The 26,826-nt window shown below is 38.0% G+C and overlaps 3 protein-coding genes across 3 annotated transcripts; 1 reads left to right on the top strand and 2 right to left on the bottom strand.

Moving 5' to 3' along the window:
- Positions 1-262: 262 nt before the first annotated feature.
- On the bottom strand, positions 263-2,368 carry morn3 (MORN repeat containing 3; the record flags this gene model as incomplete). Its single annotated transcript, XM_084046963.1, has 5 exons — positions 263-509; positions 629-813; positions 1,356-1,515; positions 1,604-1,761; positions 2,224-2,368. The coding sequence occupies 5 exons, from the start codon at positions 2,366-2,368 to the stop codon at positions 444-446; spliced, it is 714 nt and encodes a 237-aa protein (XP_083903089.1). The 3' UTR covers positions 263-443.
- A 2,739-nt stretch (positions 2,369-5,107) lies between these two features.
- Positions 5,108-20,007, top strand: tmem120b (transmembrane protein 120B). The gene is made up of 12 exons (XM_084046881.1): positions 5,108-5,289; positions 6,718-6,836; positions 7,238-7,354; positions 7,914-7,973; positions 8,066-8,161; positions 8,264-8,353; positions 8,472-8,537; positions 9,270-9,331; positions 10,178-10,270; positions 11,732-11,796; positions 13,132-13,200; positions 16,378-20,007. Exons 1-12 carry the CDS (start codon positions 5,224-5,226, stop codon positions 16,492-16,494), a joined length of 1,020 nt encoding a protein of 339 aa, XP_083903007.1. The 5' UTR covers positions 5,108-5,223; the 3' UTR covers positions 16,495-20,007.
- Positions 18,832-24,070, bottom strand: rhof (ras homolog family member F). The gene is made up of 5 exons (XM_084046883.1): positions 23,607-24,070; positions 23,164-23,251; positions 21,468-21,577; positions 20,530-20,664; positions 18,832-20,296 (listed from the first exon to the last, which is right to left on the bottom strand). The coding sequence occupies exons 1-5, from the start codon at positions 23,739-23,741 to the stop codon at positions 20,132-20,134; spliced, it is 633 nt and encodes a 210-aa protein (XP_083903009.1). The 5' UTR covers positions 23,742-24,070; the 3' UTR covers positions 18,832-20,131.
- Between the last annotated feature and the right edge of the window lie 2,756 nt (positions 24,071-26,826).

Genomic DNA, 26,826 nt, shown 5'->3' with positions numbered 1-26,826 from the left:
TAGGCCTACCAGCAGAAGACTTTATAACTCCTCCTCCAGGCCTCTGAAGGGACAGACAGTATTGTGAGCCAATGAGATTGGCTGCTGCATTCCTGTAGCTACGTTTATAGTTCTTAGTATTTATTTATTTTTTACGCTGTTAGGGCTATTACAGGCCAATAAAGCTTTATATGACCATTGACAGTAGATTGTCAAAGGCAAATCTAGCAGAACTAGTAAATTCCAGTAACAGTAGCCAGAGGTGACTATCTATGTTGGTCAATGGCCTATATATTCCATTTTAAGTCACTATGTGTTTTAATCACATAGCTCTATCATTTCTAAGACATCATGATACTGAGGAGTGAGACCGCCTTGAATTCATGATGGCATACAGGTTACTACAAGTGAGATCTGCAGATTGTATTGTAGAAGTCCTAGGTTTTGGTATGCTGGTGATCTTATCAGCACTGATTGTGGTAGACGGCTTGGGCTTCCATCAAAACCAATGCTGTATCCAGCAGGTATACCTTGAAAAACACAATGTATTCACACTTTGAGTGTGAGAAAACACATCGCAGGATAGTCAGAAGAAAACAAATTATGATTATAAAGGGAGGAAATAGATGTCAACAGATTCAAAATATACCTTTGGAATTGGATACGTTGTTGGCATTGGTGCTTCATCTCTTCCAAAATCTGACAGAGTTCCAGTTTTAGCAACTCCATCCACCCAAAACCCCTCGAAAAGCTGACCTTTGTTCAGATAGTGGAACTTTCCGCAACCATTCTTCTTCCCATCTTTCCAGGTTCCTTCGTAACTGTTTTCATTTGCTTTAATACAAGAAAGTTAAACTTTAGCATTCACTAGACTGCCTCGCTGAATTCTAAATCTAAATATGAAGAATAATGCAACATGCAGATTTACTGGGAAGGATGGAGGATCCATGCCTATGCTGTTGATATCCCTGCCTGTTTTATCCCTGCTTCTGGTCAGACTGAATTAAATACATGCATATTGTTTTGGGAAATGGATACCACCTATGTTTGATATTTATGTTTGATAATATTACCACATACTTAGGTTACCATAGTCCCCCAGAGCCCTATACTAGGCCCTCTAGTATATAGAGCAGGTCTACAAGCTCACAACACATTGCAATGTTCGCCCCAGAATAGGGACTAGTGTGCAGGCAAATTTGTCTTCTTTTCTTTTATAATTCAACATTTTTGAAAATAGCAGATCTATAAGCTTATAAATCGTCTATTTTCGCAATTTGTCCTACAACAAAGTATAAGAGCATAAGTGGGTAAGGAAATTAACCCCCTCTGTTTTTGTTTTCTTTTGCAAATCGAAGCCTGGTCATCGTTCTCACCAAATCGAAACGTCCCCTGTCCGTGGTGTTTGTCCTCCATCCACTCTCCCTCATATATGTCTCCATTGTCATAGTACATTCGTCCCCATCCACTCCTTTTATCTTCAGACCAATGTCCCTCATAGACAGCCGAGTTACTGTAGAAGAATGTCCCGTACCCCTGTGGAGGATGAGAGAAAAAGAAATCTCAAGGAGTGTTAAATAGGTGTTGAACAGTGTGTATGGGAATCTGTGTTTCAAATACATACATGTTTCTTGCCATTTTTCCAGCAACCTGAGTATTTTCTTGCATACTCATTGGATCCTGGTAGTAGTTTGCTGTAAGCACCATATCCATCACGTTTTCCATTTGTCCAGTCGCCCTCATAGATGGCCCCATCCTTCTTATAAATGTGAGTACCCTTTCCTAGACAAAATCAACGGTCAAATATATTAGCTGTTGTGTACCCAGAAGCAATTGGACAATCACAAATCTCTCATTAGTTAAACCTTTATCCAACTTTGTATGCATTTGATGTTATCATAGTCTATATAGAATCCATATTGTCAGAGGAAATTCCCCTTTCATTCTCAGTGTTCCTATAACAGTCTAATGGACATCAACCCATATTTTTAAGTCAAGATTGCTATTTTGCCTGAACAAGGTCAATCATGCCACGGCCACTGAGGATAGTGGTTAAAATCCAGGAAGTGGAGTTGTAGTTTTCACATTCACACTCACTGGAGTAAACTTTTCATCTCAACTTTGGTGGCATTTCAGAGATTCACAGAATATTGCTCGGTTTTATGGCAGGTTAATAGAATATGAACTACAACAGATAAAAGGAGATAATGTTGAAAATTGTGATAATGTCAGACTGCCATTTACCATGCTTCTTGTTATCCATCCATTCTCCTTTGTATTCATCTCCATTGACAGAGTACACAGAGTGTCGCAGTCCACATTTCTGTGCCTTTGTGTCCCATCGTTTGGCCAGTGGTGGGTCTTTTTGAGCTTTTTTCAAATATGGCATGGCTTGAGCTACTGTAAAGGTAAAAGTCACCTGGAACAGAAATAGCATATGCTACAACCATGATCTAGACAGTTTATAAACAGTTGCTTGCAATGCTGGAAAAACTCAGGGACCACACTGTCATCTGTGGTTACAATGACAAAACCTGGAACCTCTGAGAAGATTTTCAATGGGCATTTGCAATTGGCATGAATAATAAATAGCTTACTATGAAATATGACAAACTATATTCTAGCATAGACTATACGTTCAAACAAGGTAGGCCTACCAGTTTTTCAGAGGCAGGGTTATTGCCACCATCTAAAAAAAATAGGTTTCTTTTGTATCTTGGGAGTCACATACTGTATGTGTTCTTCAGTTCTTGTCAGTTAATTTACTTGGTCATTTCGCCAAATTTAAGATAAATGAACTAGGGTATGCACAGGGTTGGATAGTAGCTGACTATGTGATGTGGATTAATCAAATTATGAAATAAAGTAACAATAATACACCCAGACTACATTCATAATGTGTAATTAGATAGTTACATTGTCAAGGAATCTTGATTAGAATTTTGTCCATCCTCCAAAGCTACTCCCCCCCCCCCGAACCCCACTCTGTGAAGCCTGTACACCTGAGCTGAGGTGAAAAGTGTGGTGGTATGGGATGGGGGTTGGGTCCACTGGGGGAGGCTTTGATGTGTTAATGAATGAGATAAAGGGATAAGGCCCACATCAGTTGCAAAATAGACCACACCATAATGTTTATCGTCACAATGACATTTTTAAAGAGAAAAGTGAATGTTTGTGGAACCCGTTTTTGTGACTGCATCCATGTTTTGTATAAGGTGCAATATTTTCAATGCTTGATTTCGCAGTATAATCGAAATTATTCAGATTTTGTATTTCAAGGGATTACGTTAATCACTATGTAATTACTATGTAAATTGCCAATGTAATTTGTTTTCAGTATCTGACTATATTTAATTCGTCAAGTAATTTGACCCAACCCTGCAGTAGCCTACAACTACTTGAACAATCTATTACAACAAGCAAGTAGAAGCTAGTTGGATACAGTAGCCTACCTCAGCAATGTGTCCAAGTGAATAACTCCTTCTAAACGTAATCCGCCAGTTTCACAGCATAAAACAAAAAACATTGACTTATTTAATCTGACTATATCCAATAGTCTGCTCTGCTCGCTGCAGCCAAGCCAGCAAACGCAGAAGACTGGCAAGCACAGCATGCCTGGTAACCATAGCAACTCAAGCATGATACAATTACAACATACACGTACAAATATTGGCTAAAAGAAAACTGCACATAGTATAGCAGTTTATTTATAGTGGTTAAACACCAATACACGTACTTTTACTTCTACCCTTACATCTCGGAGGCATTTGAACATTTTAGTTATTTTTAAAATTATTATTATTATCATTATTATTATTAAAATAATTATCTACATTATACATTTCGGCCATTTCCGGACTTTTACTTGTAACAGAGTAATTCTACATTGCCGCATTGATACTTTTACTTAAGTAAAAGATGTTAGTACTTTTTCCACCACTGCCAATACATAATAGAATAGACGCACGAGTGTAGGTTGCAATTGTATATTCCACCACGAGAGGGCGTCACTTCTTGCCAAAAAAATAAAATAAAGGGAAAAAACAGATCTACAAACTGGATTATTATGATACAAGGCGCTGTTAGCTTGTAGATCTGTTAAGTATATTACGTAGTGCGCATGCTCAGTGTAGATCGGCAGCAGAAAGGCGTTTGCGCGTTCAAAGTGTGGCGAGGCTGAAAATGTCAGATCTACAAGCTCACAGTGCGTCACTCCTCCACTGTGCAACGCGCTGTGAGCTTGTAGATCTGATATTTTCAGCCTCGCGACACTGGCGCGCAACTATTATGTCTGAAGAAACGGCTCACCGTCATTGTCAGCGTTGCCATGTCCGCTTATTATAAGCTGCTTTGGGCTTCTTTTTCTGTAAAGTTGCTTGTAAATATTGGTAGTTGCGGCTTGCGGTTTATTGGGCTTCTTTCTAAACTGTAGTTGCTTATTTAGGCATGCTTCCAAACGTTTTAATTATTATTTAAACCAGTGGTTCTCAAATATTTTCATGGAAATGTTTTGTGCCCAGCATACGAGAGCATTTGTGTTGTTAGAATGTTTCGAAAAATATTCCAAATATTCCACATTTTACCGAGAGAGGAGTTTTTGAAAATAGTAGATCTACAACAAGCTCACAACGCGTCGCAGCGTGACTCCATAGTCTAAACCAGTTGTGCATGATTGGCCAATACGCTTGTGCAAGGACGCGCTGTGATTGGCCAGTAGCCACTTTGAGTGACAGTTGGGGCAAACGCTCTCACCAAAACATTATTTACTATTCTGTCCCTATCGGTACATAACTCGAACGGCGCTGAGTCGACTAGCAGACCATTGGCCGGTCGACGCGGGCACTCGCGCCTGGAGGCGCTCGGGCGCGTCTCCTCGGCCTCAAGGTCTGCTGAGTCGGCGCGCCTCCGTCATGGTCCAAAACTATACTTTATCGGCGAAAAGAAATAGTCCGCGGTTGTTTGAAAAAGGCACTTCCGCGTTGGCCACAGAAGGGGGCGTGTTTATAGCACAACTGGTTTAGACTTTGTAATGTCGCCGCGTCGCATCTCAAGTTGCTTCTTTTGGACTTGTTTTCCTAGACCTGGTTGCTTATTTGTCTCTCTAAACCTGGCAACACTGGTCATTGTCTGTCTGAGTGACCATGAGCAGCCACTCTCTCCCTCTGACTGATACAGTAGAAACTAGGAGAGGGAACTATAGCAGATAACCTGCTTCTTCTGGAGCCCAACATCAAAAACATCACCATGTCGTTGTTGCCGAGGTTACAAACGGAGTGGGAAGAAATCGACAACGAACATCAACAACTGCAGGTGATCGATCTGTAATCACAATGAATATTAATAACCATCAGCTAGTCAAGTTAGCAAAGCCGCGCAACAGCAAGCCTTGACTAAGTTCCTGTGATTTCTACATACATTGGGTCATGTTGCAACACGACGTGGATGACATACGTGTTGCTCTCATGGGTTCTTTGGTGTTCCTGTCCTATATGTAACATATAAACATAATAATAACAATATACCTACCAACAGCATTTTGATCAGTAATCAGCTAATGCATGTTAGCCTACATTACCTTGCTAACTTTAGCTCGATTCGTGAATGGAGGGGTTTTGTTTTAAATGGGAACACGACCAGTGTTGCCAGATTCTGTGAGAGAAACAAGCAACCAGGTCTAGGAAAACCAGCCCAAAAGAAGCGACTATGGGCCACAAGAGCACTTTAACATGTACATCAGCTATTTGAAAATAGCCGATCTACAAGCTCACAACGCGTCGCGATATGACGCGTTGTGAGCTTGTAGATCGGCTATTTTCAAATAAAATCTTGCGGGGAAATTATAATAAGCAGATCTGGCAACCCTGAACACGACTTTGGTATACAATCTAACGATGACTTATGTTTACTTGTGGGGATTGACTGGTGAATAGTAATACATCTAAAGCAGTGAGTAATCCAGACAGCGGTGTCCCAGAAGCCACAGGAGACAGAGAGCAGTGAATCTGTGATGTCATTAAAGGTGTCAAAAGGTGGTTTTCTGTGACAGGCTGTTGGACAGGCCAACCTGAAGTATTTAAATTCCTTCCTGACAAACATTATTCAGTCTCGCAGAATTACTTTTCATTATTATCCATAGAGCAGGTCCACATTTGAGAACATTTCTTTTTTGACTTGTACTTTCTGGAGTTTGTGTTGACTTGGCTCTAGTCTAGCCTTGGATCAAGACAATCATAGATGTATTTTATCGCTTTTGATATTTTTGTATCTTATTATCTGATCTTATCTGATACAAACATATCAAAATTGATAAAAATACATCTATTATTGTCTTGATCCAAGGCTAGCTCTAGTCTAGCATACATATTCACCGCTACTCGCCTAACTGTCCAGTACCATTAAAACATACTTAAAATGGTTACACTTTTGAAATACTGCTGGAATAACCTGCTTAAAAATGTTATGTTTTAATACATGGCTTAAAACCTGGGTGGTTTCAGAGGATACAGGAAGAGTGGGCACCTCAATGTGAAATTGACCATTTCACATGGACCAAAGCATACCAAAAGCATACTTTACTTTTTCACATTTTGGAAAGAAATTGTCAAAATATGCTGTGGAAAATGGTCTGAAATAATGTAAAATATAAATGAGTTTCAGATGAAGGCAACGAAGGATGATATTGTATTGTACTGTTTGGCTTTTCAGTGTACAGTTAACCATATGACATTTGACCCCCAGGAAAGTCACAAAATCTACAGGCAGAAACTTGAGGAGCTCACAAATCTTCAAGCAACATGCAGTAGTGCCATCGGTAAACAGAGGAAATCTCTCAAAGACCTCCGATACAGCCTAAAAAAGTACGTTTTTGGTAGTCAAAATGAGTTCCACTGAATTAGCCCATGGTAAACTTTATTTGCATGGCATATTTTACACAAGGTATCTCATTGTGTTTCAAACAAACTGTTTCAAAAGCTGTTTATATGATATGATGTGCAATATCTCTGATATGATAATCAATATCTTGATTATGGAAAGAAACTGAAAATCATTAACATTTACTGTGAAACCCAGCACATTTGAATGTGTAAATAACTCCTGTCATTTCGGGTCTCCGATCTTGGGTAGGAGTAACCAGTACAACCTAATGTGTAAAATTAAACTGATATGCCTGTCTAATACTTTTTTTCTCCACAGGTCTGTATAAACATGTGATGAGAAAGAATTGACACTATAACAAGATACTTTTTTTGCTTCACAGGTGTGTACAAACATGTGATGAGAAAGAATTGACACTAATACAGGATATCCAAACACAAATCAAAGATAAGGAAAATGTGTTCTTTGATATGGAAGCATATTTACCAAAGAAGAATGGGTCAGTACTTTTCTTGTGTGTTGCATGTAATGTTAAGTGGATTACTTATTACAGGCATACAAACTTGCCACCTTTTGGCAAAATTCTCTATTTTGAATCAGAAATGGATCATCTACATGATTTGTGCAGATCCAGCTCATTTATTTTGTGGGGGGTTATTCAAAGGGAAAGACTGATGCAAGCCTACTCAAAGTGAAAAAAATTATGCATGCTTAGAAGGGTCTGGGGTTGTGGCCTCTCTGGGACACAACCCCAGAGAGGGGCGTTGTGTCCCAGAAGTCTGCTACATTTTCATTAAGCGAAAGATGATACGTGTGTTTGGATGTGTGCAACAAATAAGAAATAAACCAGGGCAGCTTACTTTGCTGACACAAAACCGACATGCACAGGAAAAAAAAGTCTTATGTCATAATGAGACGGCCAACAGCCTTCTACAGAGAGAGGACATATCCCTAGTGGGTCTTTCTTCCCCTTGCTCACACACCTTTTTCACCCCTAGCCAGTTAGCATGCCTGTTATTAAATATTGTGAGTATTTATTGTTTGTCATTCTATTTCAGATTATACCTAAATTTGGTCCTGGGCAATGTAAATGTAACTCTTCTCACCAACCAGGCAAAGTATGTTGTGTTTTTAAACGCCTTTAAATAATCTTGTTGTGTTTAAATGTTCTCAGTTTCTCTAATTCGCTTTGTCTTCCGTTCATGTATAGATTTGCCTACAAAGATGAGTATGAGAAATTCAAGCTTGTTATGACAATAATTCTGCTGTTTGGGGCCATAACCTGTCTCTTCTTCCTCAATTATCGGTGAGTTAAATTAATTTGGAGATTGATCATCTCCAAGACTAACTTTTTAAATTGGAATATCAAAAAAGGCTGCAGTTTTGAAGTTTTTGTTGTTTTTCTCAGTGTCACAGATGAAATCTTCAACTTTTTGCTTGTTTGGTATTACTGCACCTTGACTATAAGGGAAAGCATTCTCATGAGCAATGGTTCCAGGTGTGTAATAATAATTTTATGCTTAGAAGATACAGACACACTTTAAAGTTCAAATTGTTCCCAACCTCGCTAAAGATACAATTTTAACATGGTTTCTGTTCTTCCTTTTTTTTCTTAGGATTAAAGGGTGGTGGGTGTCACATCATTATGTATCCACCTTTCTGTCAGGTGTCATGCTTACCTGGTAGGTTTTTTTCTTTGTCATTGATTTCATCATGTAAAAAGAAATGGCATTTTATCTTTTAGACAAACGGTCAGTAACCTACTGGAGTGCTTAATGTACTGATGTGTCTCATCTGTATCATTTTAAAATGATGCAATCCTAAAGCAGACAGGCCTCCAGTATAGTTAAAATAAGAGTCATATGTTCTCCTGGTTTAGTTAAAAGCCTAGCAGCAGCACTCTGTACAATGTGCAGCCTATTCTGATAGTAATAATTGCTATATAGCATTTTTCAGTAACAGTGGTCTCCCAGTCTCTCCGGCTCACAAAATGCATTTTCTGGTGAGAATACCAAATGTATCCAATCAGGAGAGAAATGTTATACAGGATGTAAAAGTAACAAGTGAAAGTGGGAGAAATTAAACAGAAAAATGTGCAGAAAAAACACGAACATTGAAGCTGATAAATGATCGTTGTGTGCTTCTCTCACCTGATTGGATCAAATTGGTATCCGATATGAACATGTACTGTATGTTCTGTTTACTAAAAAGCTGGAGAGATGGCGATACCCCTGTTACTGAATAAATACTCAATAGTAGTGATTGCTATCGGAATACTGAGCTTTAAGTTTTAGCAACATCACTTACACTCATTTAACATTTTTTGTTAATGAACTAATTGATGAGTGAATTTGATAATACACATTATCTGAGCCTGGTCTGTATTGATGTGTCTCCTCTGTTTCATTTCATAGGCCTGAGGGGCCCATGTATCAAAGGTTCAGAAGCCAATTCCTTGCTTTCTCCATCTATCAGAGTAAGTATTTACTAACCCTGCACAGTAAAATCCTTTGTGTTCATTTAACTGGCATAGTGACACATGGGTCAGAGGGGCGGCATGGTCTCCGCCACCGGTGTATGAATGTGTGTGTGAATGGGTGAAGGTAATGCACAATCTATGTCAAGAGCTTTGGATAAAAGCGCTATTTAAATGCACCATTTATTTTATTTACCACACAGACCTTTGTTGTAGGTCATCCTCATGTTATATGCAAAGGGGGACCAATAACATTTGGTTTAATTATATCTTGCTATTAAAAGCAAATGCAGGCTAATAAAACCGCAGTAAAACCCAGCTGTGTTGCTAATTCACAAATACTATCTTAAGTTCCAGAGCCTTGTTAAAAGATCTAAAATAATTATCTTTGGTATTATGAATTATATACAGTATATAATATATTGTCAAATGTGGTGTTCCAACTTCCAAAACTTGTAGCCTATCTAATTTGTTATGTGGAAATGGCATTTGACACTGGCGATACTGAGAGATGTGTCCAATTGTGTAATGGTGATTTTCTTTCCTGGCGGTACGATACGTTTTTTCCTGGCATTCTAGCATGCACGCGCCGTACCGTGCCGTACCTGCACATGCGCGTGACAAATAACTGGTCTGATACCATGGTGTCCCGTACAGCAACCAAAACACCACTGCACATGTCAAAACATATGATTTATGAAGCATACAACCTTGACATTTGTTTTCTTCTCTTTGTCTGATTGAAAAGAGTCATGAATGTGTCTTTTTAAGATACCTGCAATATCCTGACTTATAAGACTGAATGTTAGACTGTGCATACTGAAAACCATTTCTTTGTCTTTTCAGGCATGGTTCAGTTTCTGCAATATTATTACCAGAGTGGTTGCTTATACAGGTTGCGAGCCTTGGGAGAGAGAAGTCAGCTGGATCTCACAGTGGGTATGTTTTATGCTATTTTGGGTCATCATGATTGCAATGCTTTGACGTCCTCAGCCATCAGCAGCTCCATGTCTGGGGGAAAATAGGGTAAAGGTGAGGTACTGGCTGAGTGTTGCTACACATGGGTATTCTGAGTTACACATGCCAGAATTGCTTGAGCAAGTTGGTGGGAGGGCGTGTGAGTTATTGTAAACCAGGGGTGGGCAACCTTTTCAGGCACATGATCACTTAAGCTATGGTCAGAAAACTGCGTCGGATGCGTCATAGTGACAAGCCGATGTGTGACGTCCATTTCCCATCATGATCTTGCATGGCTGTGGGTAGTGCAGACAAAGTGCCAGTGTTCCAGTGTCATTGTTTTCAAATGCGAAACCATTGCATTATGTCATTATGAATAGCATTATGTTAATTACATGAATAATTATGAATAGCAATTCATATTTGTAAGGGTTTATAAGGGTTTAATTTGTGAAAAAGCACATATGATTTTTTTTGTAGCTTATGTCTGTGTTGGATGTGAAACTGTGCTTCTCATTTATTTGGGATACTTTATTTATTAGAATGCTATACTGCTCATCAGATGGGGGGGTATTCCTATCGGTAAACTGTGTAAAGCATTCAGGCCATAAATCAATCGACTTTTAAAATATGTTTACATTCATTGAAATACGAGAGTGTACATGAAAGAAAACAGTAAGCAAAATGGCTGCCAAGAGGAGTCAACGCATAGCGTTAGCGTGTCTGTCCCATTGGGTGGTGCCTGGTCATGGTTCATCAATGGTTGAACCTGGCGCTTCACATGCAACTTCACGCACTCCAGTGCGTGAAGTCAACAATGTGACGCAACGGGACGCTCCTCCCCGTTTTTCCCATAGAATGTAAGTAAACAGGGAAGCTGACGCTTCTGGCGAGTCCGCCGATGTTGTCTGACCAGGGCCTTAGCCGTTTTCCAAGGCTGATGTGAGCACCCTTTGCCAGACTGAAAACCACCATTGATTTTCTGCCTTAGTATAGGCTGCTTATTAGAATAATACAAGCATCAAAAAATCAATAATTGAGTAAAAGCTAACAAAGAATGATTCAATTTAATTATGAATTAAATTCTGACTATCTGGGGACAAAGGTTTAGTATGCACATCAAACAATATTGGATGATAAAGCTTGTTTTTGAATTATAACTTCTCATGGTGCATATTTTATATATCCTGGATTAAATGACAAATGATACTACAACAATAACAAAAGAATAGCTTGATCCTCATTACTGTGCATGTGGTCAGTCACACAAGCTCTTGTCTCTGTATTTTATTGTAAAGATTACAAACTTGACTAGTTGGTACTCTAATCTCCTCATCATCTCTGCAATCATTTTAACATCCTGGCAAGCTTTTCATGTTGAAATTTGATCATACTTAATTTGTTTCATAACAAAGTTGCTGATTCATTTTTCTATGTCTGCAGAGGGATTTCAATCCTGGATGTGGAGAGGCCTCACTTTTCTCTTGCCTTTCCTATTCTTTGGCCATGTAAGTTAAAACTAATACTTCAGTCTCTATAGCCTGGTTCCAGACGAATGTGAAGTTGATTGGAGATTCTTTTTAACAACAGCAAGACATGTGTAACAAATTCTCTAACTACCCCCGTATAATCTGAGTCACAGCTATCTAGTCATGTGCTCATTATGTCCCATACACATTTCTTCTAAAATATTACTAAATAAAAAATGTCCTGGTTATCTCAGGCTCTATCATTTCACTCTGTGACCATTATTCGAAAACAAACAAGAAAATACAGTATGGGCTCTTATTTTCGTTCGAAGATTCTATACCCACTATTTGGGGATTTAGCGTTGCGCAGGGGGGCGCTCCCGTGCAAAAGTTGCTGTCTTCGGACACCAGCCATATCCCTAAAACACCTGCGCTATCTGTTACATTATGCATACTGTAGGTGTGGCTTGGGCGTTAACAATAATAAAACCAATCACGTGCCAGATGCCATTGCCTTTTAAGAGAAGACTGCGCAAGCTGTTATCTCAATGCAATCTTACCCTCTCTCCCTCTCTGCCCATGGAAGAGAGATGTTGCCTAGGAAAAAATATATATTTGATACACAGAAATATCACTCACACATTGCTGGTTATAGGGTTAAATTACAGCAATCTGCTTGTGTTCTGGATTAATTAAACAAAATGGTCTGATGTGGCTATAGCAAATGCAGAACAAACGACAGATTATAGAGAATGTTATATTATTGTAATCCATTCAGTATTTCCTGCGCAATGGATGAATAAAACTGAGGTGTGTAATTTGGAGAGCTATCGTCTTATATAAACACAATTGACACAAGGAATTGACACTCACATCTGCTGATTATAGGAAAATTGGAATCACAGAGATTCGTTGAGAATTAGGAGAGAGGGAGCCTCTGAATGTTGTGCAGTTGTGCGCCGGGCCAAATCCCGACATGTCCATTGCAGGCGCGCTCTACCAAACAAATTTGGCATAGCGGGTGGTTTTAGAATCTGCTATGCGCTTCCCCAAACGTGTGTGGGCAAGATAGCAATTTTAGGGAAAGCGCAACAACACGCCCACGGGCACACAAGGTGCAAATAATGGAGTCGGCATAATGAATAGCGGGTATATCGGCCGTAAGATACCGTTTAGGGACAGTGCCAGCTCCCTTGTGCGTAATTCACGGGTAGCAGGTAAGGCACCGGTGAAAATAGGGCCCTATGTGTGTATCTCTGTGTTTGAGAGAATGTACTTGAGAGAGCAAGATGACACCAGAACCAATGTATGGGCAAGAAGATGTCATCCTGTAATTCCATTTGCAAAGATACTAGGTTTTTTCCTCCTTTGCAGTTTTGGCAGCTCTACAACTCTGTGACATTATTTCGGTTGGCAGGCCGTGAGGACTGTAAGGAATGGCAGGTAAGCCTTTGTTGCATTTGAACAGCAGTTGATATTACGAACGTAGTGTCAAAATACTGTATAATATCTAAAAATATATGTATCTTGCATTTCAGTCAAAGACAATTTTAAGGAAAAGCTTGGTGAATGTTATTTGAAACAATGTTCTGGAAAAACAATAAACGGTTCTTTTAGTTGAGCAAAGAGGCAGTTGCAAAACGATTGTAATGATGCAGCCTGTGTATTTCAACATAATAATGTCACTGTATGCAATTACTCAATACATTGTTGCATCACAACACATGGCCACGGAATCTTCATGTTTGATCTGTAATGTAATATGTAATTTAACATAATGCAGTTTGGTAGTCAAAAGTCTAGGTCGGTGATGCAGCTAATCTATGCACACCTATTGGTTGCCCCTGTTATTATCTCTACCATACCGGAACGGCCAGGGTCGGTGAGTCAGTCTGCCTGTGAGCAGCTAATCTCAGACACCGCTGGACAGATCGGTGTGAAACTTTGCATGCACACTCCCAGTAGGCCTCACTCAAATCGGCCTCATGGTGGTGCTATAACAGACGCTTAATTTGTTTTTGCCTGTAACTCTTGAACTTTTGGTCGTTCCCTGGATTCCTTGGTTCATGTTGCAAATCCCAATACAGGCCACACCCATTTCCGCCTGACTAGATTTTCTGTCATTTTAAGAAAGTTTGCAGCAGTCTGAATTACCCTGTGGCAGGTCGGTGCATGCCAGCCCATTGCGTCACGAGTGATACAACTTGCCCAATTATAAACAACAAGTTGTAAACCATTTCTGATCACAAACACATTGCTCCCACCAATATGTAATGTTACAACATGTTATCCCTCTCTCTCACTCATTCACACTCATTCACACACAAATGCATACACAATGCGATTCTGAGGCGAGGGAGAGCGAAAAATAGAGTGAGTGAATGGGAGAAAGGAAAGAGATCATATAGCTATTTAATATTGTATACAATATATACTGTAATAGGTTGATGTGCTATGATTACGGTAAAACTATCTCTGGTCCTCGCCTTGATGTGTCTGTCACTGTCCATTTCTAGAGCTTTGTTCACACCGCAGCTAATCATGGGTTCAACTTCAGCGTCTCATCTCAAGTTTAGTTTTGCAGTTTTAAATGCTGGCTATGTGCTAAAACCTGTTTGGTTATGAAGGAGAGTAACAGCTGCTTTCTACCACCAAAGTGACAACCGTAAAGGTTCACTGTCATTGATTGCTGATTCAGTTGATTTCTGCAGTGTGTACCAGAACTGCACTGGACAACTACTGTAGAAGTTGTAAATGTAATGGTATGACATAAGTAATTTTCTGAATGTTTTTTCAGGAAGTTACCCAAAAGTTTCACTTAACAAATAAAATTCCGTTACAGAAGGAAAAACATATCTTGGTAGGGTTGTTACAACCTGACGGATAATCTCATGCCTTCGGTTGTTATAGCGGTCAATGAGCTAAAACCACTCTAAAGCTGCTACATATTTGGTCTGTTTTAAAGCACAGTTAAACTTTGATAGAGTATGCTCTTCTCGTGGAGAAGGTGCGCGTCATAAGACTTGACTTGAGCGTTCAAATATTTTCTCTGAACTGCATAAGAACCTGAAACCAAAACCTTTCAATATGTGGACAGTCCCACAGACAACGAATGAAGGAGTCTTCTGCTCTCTGACACTTGTTGCAAAAGATTTGACAAATCTGGGTTCATTCTATGTCTAGCGACTGGAATTATATTGTCGATGCAAGATTTTAAACTGCTTTTCCATGCTGAGTTACACGCTAGGACATGGACAGGATGTTAACATGTTATCTCCTTCCAGTCTGCTAAATCGATTGTGGTGCCCTGATCATCTTCCCATAGGTCCTTAGTTTCAAATCTAGAGTAACACAAAACATTATATTGAATATTTTCATAATTAACCTTTGTATCCTTCAAGAGAGAGAGGTTCTCAACAGGTCTTGTAGTAACAGATGGGTATAAGGTTTGATATTCTGAAGAAATTGTTTTCGCTATATCAAACTTGCTCATAATCTGCTGCATCGAGAGAATGTTATCTAGCCGTTCTATATCTCCAACCACATTTAAAGCCCTTCTCTTAAAATCAGCAAGACCAGATTTGAGACAGGGAGGGGAGTCACGATTCTTATGCAAGGCAGTGAGCAGCATTACTATGACCTTCTTGCGCAGTTCTTAAAACCTCAAAAGAATCATGTGAATATGTAAACGATACAACCATAAACAAAGGTAACCCAGAGTATATGAAGTTTAATTCAGGGCTGCCGTGGAATAATGGTGTTTTAACCAATATAACTTCTAAGAGTATTTTTAATAATTTCTGAAGAAACTGATTTTTTTATGTACCCCCTGAACGTATACTTTCAATTGAGCGTGTTCATTTGAATGTTGTGGTCATCGTCATGTCAAAGTAGTAAAAGATTCTATAAATATAAGGTGATAGAGTAAAATATAACTATAATTTAGGGCTGCCGTGCATGAAAAAAGGTGTATGGGTTTGTGAACCACTGTCAGTGTTGTAGTGCTGATTTCATAGCTGGTCATATGCACAATCACAAATGCGTACGACCACGAAAGGTGCGCACACAATCACGAAAGAGCACAGAGACGCTCTGACCAGGCCATTTTTAGTTTGATGTTAGATTAGAAATAGACTATTGAGACATTTTTATAGACGTTTTTCAAATGTGCCTTTATAGAACTATACCTGTCCATGTTCAGTTGTTGTAATTATTCCATGAAGACACGCACAGACAGACTCCCATTGCTCTGGCGGGCACGTAGTTTCGTGGGCACGTGCGTTAACGTCAGTGCATCTGCGGACACGTGCGAGTTGGTCAAACAATGCGCTTATACGCCGTAGCAAGTGTTGTAGACAACTGTGTATGTGTGTGTCACCCTGATCACTGGGATATTGTATTTAGTCATTGCAGACAGATTGACATACAGTACATATACTTTCTATTCACAGAGATTATTTTTTACTTGGTTAAATAACAAAGAGTCGGGGATAGGTTTATCACAAAGCTGACTCCTAACCCTACCACATTTCACAACATGGAAATATCTGTACAAATGCATAGCTCCTGATGTCAATGACTTTAAATGAGACGGTGATGCCTCTTTTTATTTTCTTCTAGGTATATATGCTGGCCTTGACCTTTCTCATCCTGTTCCTGGGGAATTTTCTCACCACAGTAAAAGTTGTTCACCAAAAATTTCAGAATAACCAAGAGAAGGTGCAAAAACAGGACTGACAAAACAACTGAGACTCTCCAATTGGCCATTAATTTGAAGCAAAACTACGACACGCACAATTGCTCCATAGACTATACACTTACAGTAAGTATAGTAGTTTGGTGCTGTGAGAGGACTGAAGCGATGGTTTCTCTCAGGCTTTGATGACAGCAGAAACATCTAGCCAAAGTGTTTGGTATATTGGCTTTTCTTTCTGAAGCCTGATTTATACTTGGTTGCCCGCCAGTGTCGTGCACAGAAAATAGGCAGTCTACGTCACAGTGCGACACGTTGTGAGATTGTAGATGGGCTATTTTTGGCACGGAGCACTGGCACACAACAAAGTATTACGGGGCTTTGATGACGCATTGTTGTCCTTGCTGCACATTCAATCACAACACAGTCATGTTCAACTGTCAGATGAGTCACTGAAATCCTTTACAACAGCGGTTCTCAAAGTGGGGTCCGGGGGGTCCCCAGCTAAATTATTGAAAGTTAGGAACCAAATTGGACACTTACGGGTTTGTAAGTCCTTGAAATTAAAAGGTTTGATAACCACTGCTTTACACAGTAGTTCACCTGCCAGATGGACCACTGAAGTCTGGTTTGTTGCTTGAACCTGTAGTTAAAAAGTGATTGGACAGAAAGTGTTTTCTTTGGATGTTTATTGTATGTGTCAGTGCATGAACGTGTTAAGAGAGCCTTCTCTTCACATGCATCATATGCAAGTCAAAGATGGTACAGTAGGTAGCATTGATTAATCACAGCCAGTGTAGTTTGCCTTTGAAGACCCAAGTCTGTCATGTAGATACTTCATACTTCTGTGAAGTAGTAGTGGTCCAACTTTATCTCTGGGTATAATGCATTTGAATACATACAGTAACGTTATGGCACAAAGTTCTGTTGTTTGTTATTTTTATCATAAATTTGTATGTGTAATTCTTGACTCCCCATTGCTTTTAATTTTTTAATTTTTAATCCGTTGGGGGGAGTGGCTGGTTAGTATATATAGACTAATTCAACAGGTAGATACCCAGTGCACAGCACTGTTTGTCTTGTTGCAGGAAATATCAAATGACCAAAAACAAAAGCTCATCACACACAGGGCCCCGAAATGCTTCCTGTTTTTATATTTATTACAAATGCAAGATCTTGACCTTGTCATAAATATAAAATAAAAAGAGGAAGCATTTCAGCCATATGTGCGTTTTTTTTTTGTTGGTCACGTGCATATATAAATTATATATACATACTTTTTATTTATTTTGTATTCCTTGAAAGAGTGAGCCAGTGAACATCTGTAATATTGCAGGTTTTTTACCACATGAATTTATGATTTTAATGTATCTAAAGACTTAATCTGGTTGTCTGAGTAAGCACCAGGGAGAGGATGAAATTATTACTATGGCTATGACTATCTCTAGACACCCAGAGCCTAGAAAATAAGACCAAATTAGATCTTGATTTTAAATTAAATTAAAATTAACGTAGCTGGTATTATTATTCATGACCATAGCTTTCTGGATTTGGACACTCTGGTGATGCTTGTTCATGCTGGTAACACAAAATATAAGACATGAGGTTAGATTAAAGAAGTTTGTTGAATTCCTGTTAGAATTATGATTTTGTTGTGCTGAAAGGTGAGAACAATACATTTCTGTTCCAATCCTATGTTGTGTTTTCTTGCAGAATTCTATTATGAATAAAATGCTGCTATTGGAACTGGTACTGTAATACTACTATTATTACTACTATTCAAAATGATGACAAACATGCTGGATTATTGTTTAATACTTCTGACTGACCAACACACTAAATGTATATCTACTAATTAACTATGGCCAGATCATGAGCCTTTGATTTGTTTGTGTAATTTTGTCTGGTTTGTGCTTCATAAATGTTCTGTAGTAATGTGGATTTTCTTTTTTTATATACAGTAATTCAGACGCATTCAATTGAGTTGATCTGAATAATTGTAGTGGCATGGCTCAAATTGCCTTATTCTCCCTGTAGCCTGTCACATTAGATACAGTATCTGTAGTTTTTGTTTAGAAAATCCAAAGACGTTAGTGTTTGTTACATTTTTGCTCTTTAAGACAACCACTATTTATATATAACTTTTGAGAAAAGTTGAAGCATGTTGAGTTGCAGACCAAAATGTTACGATGCATTAGAGCTGCCACAATGCACAAAAATATCCAGATTTCCTCATTTATACAGTGTAGCTGATGTGCTAACCATGTTCATCCATCTGAAGACGGTATCGTGTGCCTGAACATGAATGACTGAACATTACTTGTCTAATCTTTCGCATTCTCTGTACATTGCTGTAAAGTAATAAAACACTTGATCAAATATTGTGGACATTTCTCTGCTTGCTTTAATTGGCAAAAGAAATACAACTTGTTTTTATAACAAACCTTAAAACTTGTATTAGCCCTATAGGTATCTTGTAGCTGTTTATAAAATACATGAAGGAATGTTAACACTAGTGGGCACTGTTACTACGACTAGAGGCATACTGCCATGTATACAGAGCTACTAGATGTAGTAGACTTACCATGTGGAATTTTTGTAAATTGAAATGCATTTGTGTTTTTTAACAGGTGCTTTACCTACACTGGCAATTGTTGCAGTTGGTCCTACTGATTGTCCATGTCAATTTTCAATGGAGAATTTATTAAGTATATTCATGAAATACTGTATCAATTGTGCAGTTGAAAAAAATGAAGTAACCTGAAAATATATTTCATTTGAAGAAAAAAAAAGTATATAAAAATATAAATAAAACATAGGACTCCTTCACTATAAAATATATTTCATATAAAAGTAAATCTCACTGACAATAAGTGATTCATATTACACATATTACAAGACTTAATGTGTTTGACAGAAATATTCCATGTTGTGGTAAAGAGATGACGGCATGTTTTTGATGCATTGCTACATTCTCTTAAACTCTTTCATCAAGGCGGAACTTGAAAGGTTCAAAACCTGCATATCATAGAACCTGATATTCATTGCACTTTGATAATTGTCCGCTTTTTGTGCCAGGTCATCAGAGGCATCATGTATGACTGAGGAGAGATGTGATGATTGAGGGAGACTAAATATTATATAGTCGGACATCTGACATCTTCTGAGCCTGATGTCAGATGGTCATTGTCACATCCTGCAGAACAGGGTTACCACATTTCTCAGCTGTAGACCCAAAAGAAAATGTGGCCTACAAACTCAAAATGTGCCACATTGAGAGCTTGTAGATCAAAATGTCTGTCATATTTTTTGAATTTCCTTTTTTCTTTATTTTTTTGTCTAAAAAGCGTTTGAAACGTTTTGGATTTTTGGGGGAGAAACTGTAGAAATGAGTAGGTATGGTTATGAAAATGGGATATTTACCTGCAACCCATAATAACAGGTCCCTATGTTTTGAAAACACTGCTGCCAAAGAGCCTTGTATTACACAACCCCCTGTGGTTACTGAATTTCCATCCATGCAAACTGTAAGCATGCATTTGACTTAAAAAAATATATTTTTTAAAGAACAAGAAAAGACAATGTCCATCATTATTCCCCAGTTACTCCCATTGAGGTATATTAACAAGGGTTACTGTAGGTCCTGTGAGCTGGTGCACCACTGACTCATGTACAACATCATCACAAGATGATACAGTGCCTCTTCCTCTTAGATCTTCTTGCCTTACGGAGAGCTGCCAAAGCTTTTTTGGTGGCCTCTCTGAAAATGTCCTCTACATTTTCCCGATGCTTTGCCGAACACTCCAGATATAGTTCAGCATTCATCAGCTGTCGGGTCTCTTCACCCTATACTCCCAAGCACATATACATATTAAGGTGTTGTTAAAGGAGGAAAAAATAGTTAAATAAAACACTTAATGTTATATCGTAATCACAATTAAACCTGTATATACAATTACTCATTTGAGTGTTTCCTGTTGCATGATGCACTGGATAACCAGTCAAACTGAACAAAATATCTCAAGATCTCTTTTGTATATAAATGAAGTTAAGTATATCCACACTTTGTATTCCATTACCTGTGTGTAAGTGATGGGAGCCTGGTCCAAGGCTTTAAGTCTCCTAATACGCTCTTTATCCTTCCTAAGGTCAGTCTTGCAGCCAATCAGGATGATTGGAATGTCCTTACAGAAGTGACTCACCTCTGGGTACCACTAGATGGAAAGAGTAAAGCTTAGTTCATGCTTTGTCATATAGTTTTGAATTATTTAAGTATAAATTAGATTTAAGCATTATTTTTTCATATTAAGCTGGAGGGTTTTGTGCACATTTAATTTGTTCTGGTCCTTCCATTAGCATTTCTTACAAATGTTCCATATTGATACTGTTATTTCCAAATAGGAAAAGAAAAACAATCAAGATACTTGAATGTTGTACTGGACGTTGTGTAGGCCCTATTGTGTAGTATTATTTCTAGAAATATGCTGTAATGTGCAGTAATTAAATGTCTATTAGTATTATTTCACAATCAATCACTATCCAAAATCTACACACAACCTTAAAGCTTGAAAAGATTAAAAAATATATACTTTCACAGATATCATTTGGCTGCACACAGGCATATGTCTCATGTTTACCATGCACTCCTGCTGACAACATTCTGACAACATTCCTCAATTATTTTCCCTAGTCTGTATTCAGCCCCCTGTGTTGACATTTCTCTTTTCAATAAGGGAGTGTTCCAGTATGCACTCCTAGTTAGCTTTTGAGGCATACCTGCATACCTGCATGGGGTCAATGTCCACATGCAAACAGAGTCATTATGTGCTTAACATCAGAGGCATTCTTTAACAATCAATCAAACTTTTATTTATTTTTTAACCACTGAATTAGAAACTCCTGATAACATTTATGTCAGTTGGGTACTTTCTTGATCCTCTGTCACTGTTTTAGTAGCACAACAGATAATAAATACAAAGTTGCAATGAATGTAGTAATGCTGTATAGCTGTGATTACCTTGATCGTGACATTGTCAAAACTTGTGGGGTTGGTCACATCATAACAGACTAAAACCATATTGGCTTCTTGGTAAGAGAGTGGTCTTAACCGATCATAATCATCCTGCCCTAAAAAATGAAGAAAAAAAACAAAACATTAAACACACATTACTGATTTAATATAAAAGTAAACAAACATCTATAATTTAGATGGTTAAACAATGGAGTTTATGTTCTGGTTTGATGTGACAGGCTGAATCTATAGCAATACCATACTGTAGATTCATGTTGTAGGGCAAGTATAGGCTACAGTCACTAGATGTATAAAACCACATCCTGGCCTCAACTTCCTTTTCCGCTCAAGTAAGGGGTGCTTGCTGCAACTATGCAACGATAAGCTTCTCACTCATAGTGGCGACACTGCAAAGATGTCATGGGTTTTCCAGGACATGAGCTATAGTTATTATAAATAGGATGAAGGTGGTTCATCTGAACCAGTGCCTCCAAAGCATCTTATTCCCAAACAGTGGTGGAATAAGTGCTCAGATGTTTTACTACCACAAGTAAAAGCACTTATTACACAGAATGTCCCATTTCACAAATTAATTAAAAGGTTTTCAACATTTGTCAAACTCTTTCAAAATAGCAGATGTACAAGCTCACAATGTGTTGCATAGCAATGCATTATGAGCTTGTAGATTGGCTATTTTTGATTGTATAAGATAGGGCTCAATTGGTTAATGTATGTTTTGTAATAAAGAGTAACTAGTAACTACAAATTTCAAATAAATGTGTTTTCTAGTTGTTTTTCTTTCTGTATGTATTGTTAAGCTTATGGGTCTGTCATTTGGTGTCTTGCATTGTTGTGTCCTATTTGACAAAAAATCTAAATAAAGTATAAAAGAAAAAAAACATATTTGCCTCTGAGATGTATGGAGTAGAAGAATCTCAAATTTGAACTTAGGTAACTGTATTTGAGTAAATGTAGGCCTACTTAATTACTTTCCAATACTGCTTCCCCCAACAAATCTTGTTGCATTATAATCAAATGGGTGGATCTAATCAGGACACTCAATGTTGAAGTACAGAACAAACTAACCAATCAACAGTAATCAACTAATTCACCTGAGTGAATCACAGGGACATGCAGTAAAAAGGAAATTCCAATACAATGTACTAGTCACAACCTAATCATATATGTTTTTTGCTTGAGCCATCTGACCATATCCTATATGGGTGTTTAAAAATCTTGCTTTTTATTCAAATTATCTTTAAGTCATTTCAGAGAGGGTGTGTTATCACTGTTAGGAATGTAGAAACGGGGTGGATGAACGGGTCACTTCCTCTTTAGGAGCTGTTAGTCACTACAGTATATCAAAGTTAAAATATAATGATGAAGGATGATAAGGAAGAACACATTAAATATATCTTCTAAATGCCTTTATTGATTTAAAACATTTTTTAATTTGCCCCCAATTCTTTGACTTTGTATTCATTTCATTATCTCTGAATGTATACGCATTACTGATAAAGGTCAAGGATGCTATCAAGCTGCATCTCTCCAGGCATTGGCAGCTTAACACACCCATAGAACATGCTTCACAGTAATGTTGTTCCTCATATCTGCACATTGTGAAAGAACTGAGAAGTAATTGAATTGTTGATGTTCATCATGCATAATATTATTTTACATTGTATAAAGGCACCGATCTTACCAGCTGTGTCGTACAGGTTGAGTGTAATGTCTTTCCCTCCATGAGAGATAGTGGTGACATATTTTTCGAACACAGATGGAGCATACTTCTGTTTTTGACAAACAAAAGGCAGAAATGCTACCTGTCAGTACTGTCAAACTATCAACAGGAAACAGATTACTTTGGCTGAATATGCAGTCATCTGAAGGCAAAGAAAACTTTAAGTTTCAGTTTACTAAATGTGAATCCTGCTATTTTGTTTTTATATAAAATTATTTTGTTGTTCCACTTATGTTTATGGTTAATTGTCACATTGTTTAGAATAGATATTGGCTGTGTGTTATATAATAAATTGGTATTATGTTCAAATGTACAGTATGTTCAGAATTAGTTTTCAAAATGGGGAAAGTGCAAAGTGTTTTGCACTTATCAAAAGATGACAGATGAAATGTTTGTTAACTTACCTCTGGGAAATCTCCTTTGGCATAAACCATCAGAAGAGAGGTCTTTCCACAACCACCATCTCCCACAATTACAATTTTCAGTTCTTCGCCCTTTCTTGTGGTACCATTACCAGTTACAGGACCGTTTTGTGTCATGCCTCCTCAAAATAACCCAACAAGTGCCAGATAGAACAGGCCTAAATGTACTCCCTCCAGAATTAGAATGAATACATGGTATAGTCAACTGGTACGGCTATCAAGAGAGACAGACAAGGCAAGACAATTATTACCAGGTATCTCATTCTGTTCACAACTTCCTGTTCCTGGCTGTCACACTTGAACCGTAACCAGTTGACCCCTAACACTCCTCTCTTGTGCTCTCATCAATGTATTCACTATAGACATTTCTGTTTTAATAGCTAAGTTCCACGTGAAGAGCCAGTGACAGTGCTCTTATTCGTCCTCTTGCATGCTTCCCCGTTCTGTTACTGGGCGGGCGTTCAGCCTAAAGTGCTGCCTCTATTTAAAGGTGTGTGTGTGTGTGTGTGTGTGTGTGTGTGTGTGTGTGTGTGTGTGTGTGTGTGTGTGTGTGTGTGTGTGTGTGTGTGTGTGTGTGTGTGTGTGTGTGTGTGTGTGTGTGTGTGTGTGTGTGTGTGTGTGTGTGTGTGTGTGTGAGAGAGTGAGTGAGTAATACAATCCTGATTTGCTCCACTTACAATGAATAGGAGAATAACTTTTTATATTTATATAGTCTAACTTTTATCAGAACTTTTGCACAACTTAGCTTTCACCATATTATTGTAGGTCTATCAGTTCAGAGACACAATGAAATTGGCATGGGTCTTGTTGGTGCACACACAATTAGTGACAGTTGGTTTTAATTGTGTTTTATTTAGTCATACGAAGATTTCACTACTCTCTCTTTTCTGTTAAATTGCACTTGCATTTTGTTAGATGTGCACAATGGATTTTTTTGAATAATAGCGGCCTATTAGTAAATAGGCATGCAAATGCATTCAATGCTTTAATTTCATCTACCATGTTCCCAGGCACTGTATAGCTAATCAGATCAGAGACAGTGTCAGCATCTATGTGAAGAACAGAACAATTTGTTATGAAGCATAGTGATAAGATATCATGCACCCCGTAGCACTCCCCATTCCTTGTATACCTTCAAGTTCTTATCGCCTATTTTTTATGCAGTTGCATAGCTGCTTGGTTTGAGGTTTACCTGGTGTCCTAGTTAGTTTCTAGCACGTAATTTTTTTTTTGCACTCTATTTACCTGACCATGTACCCTGCCATTTGTTGACTATAGTGTTCATGTAATTTACTCTAATCTTGCACCGAGCCACTCTTTATGAGAGTGTCTGCAAAATGCCTCGGTTGTTATATAAAAAGCTGAATATTTACATATCTTCTTTCTTTAAAGAGATTTTCTTGGCAGGCCTAGGGTGAAACAATTAACCAAACAATTGATTAATCAATCAACGAAACAGGTATTGAATTAAATGTTAGTAATCAAATGATCATCTTTATTATATGTGCCATTTCCAACAACCAAAATGTGAAGGCATGTCTTAACAGACTTGAGATGAAATTTGAGATGAAATTTACCATTTCTACTACCTTATTTAAACTTCATCGGTCTAAAGTAATCACATACAGTACATATTGCTATAATGGTTAACTATTAGAAACACTGGCATCCCTATTCTTGGCATGTCAATATAGGTGAATACATTTAATACATTTCAAAGTTCAAAAATAGCAAAGAAATAGTACAACTACAAGCTCACAACCCTTCTCTTGTGCTATTCATAGTACATGACAAAGTAGGCCTATCATTCATGATCATTGTGACACGCCGTAGGAATATAGGCAGAGGATAATGCTGGTGGGATTGCGTGAGGGGGCAGAAGAGAGCATACAGTATAATATATCAGGGAAGGATGATGTTATGCAGGGACATGATCCGGATATATACACAAATGTATTGTTCTGAAATAACATGGCTTGCGTGGAAGCAGGTACTTTTAGTTTAATCCATCAAACTGGCCACCTAAATGTAATGAATGTAATCAAACCCAGAAAAAAATGAACATGCTACACATCTATATCACACCATAAAATCTCCAGTGTTCATTTTATTCTGGGTGCCAAAATTGGCCCAAATGGAAGGGTCCACTTTCATACTCCCAGAGTTCCTTTATCACTGACGATTTTTAAGTGACAATTTTAAACAAATGTCTGTAGTTTCCAATTGCAAAAACCTCTTAATCATACAAAAAAAATACTGATGACATTAAACTATGCATTTAATATGCTAACACACACACACACACACACACACACACACACACACACACACACACACACACACACACACACATCTTTAATACCCCAAATAATTAACTTGTAATATAATAGAATACATGCATATTTCTTGCTTCACATGCACTGGACATTTAGACTGCAATTTTTGATAACGTCATTGTGGAATATATATATTTCAAATATATCATTTGCTACACACAATAACTTTGAGTTATGGCTTATAAGCTGCCATTTTTATTTATCTAATTTGTTACAGTAGGCAATTTCATTTTCAAATGGCGCTTTGCTAATACCCATCAGAAAAAGTCAGGCTAATGAAGTAGTCGGCTTAAGGTTAAAAACAAATCAAAAACAACGTTGTATATTATCTCTGTTTTATTCAAAACATATTTCAGAGGCATTTACAAGGGTTAGAGGACAAGTAAAATGCATTAATGAGCAGCATCAATAATTTAAAGTTAAGTTTTAAACACAAAGGAAAACGAAAAAGGTATATATTTACTGATTTTATTCCAATTTCCATATTCCCAGTCGTTCCACAGATGATCAAAAAAAACAAGTCTATTTGTAAATGTGATCCTATTTACTTTATATCTTGGAAGATTCCTTTAAGTTTGAATGATTAATGACAAATTATGGCCTAATGAATGAGCATGTTGCTCAATCAGAATTGTATGCCTCGATGGAAATTACCATTAGCCTATGTTTTTTATTGTAGCCTATATCCTACCATGTAGCCAATCCTATCCAAATGATATCCGTGTAGATCCTTTTGAAGAATGATTTCAATGTTTCATCGCCTCGCCCGCATGCAGGGAAGCACCCGAGTCCAGCAATCAAGTCTCCGTATGTGGAGAGAGATCCGTCTGTGCCAGCACCAATACACAAAAGGACAGCTATATAAA

This window comes from Gymnoscopelus microlampas, assembly GCF_963454915.1.
Source record: "Gymnoscopelus microlampas genome assembly, chromosome: 21".
NCBI classification, from domain to species: domain Eukaryota; kingdom Metazoa; phylum Chordata; class Actinopteri; order Myctophiformes; family Myctophidae; genus Gymnoscopelus; species Gymnoscopelus microlampas.
This window is presented reverse-complemented; position numbering and strand designations above follow the sequence as displayed.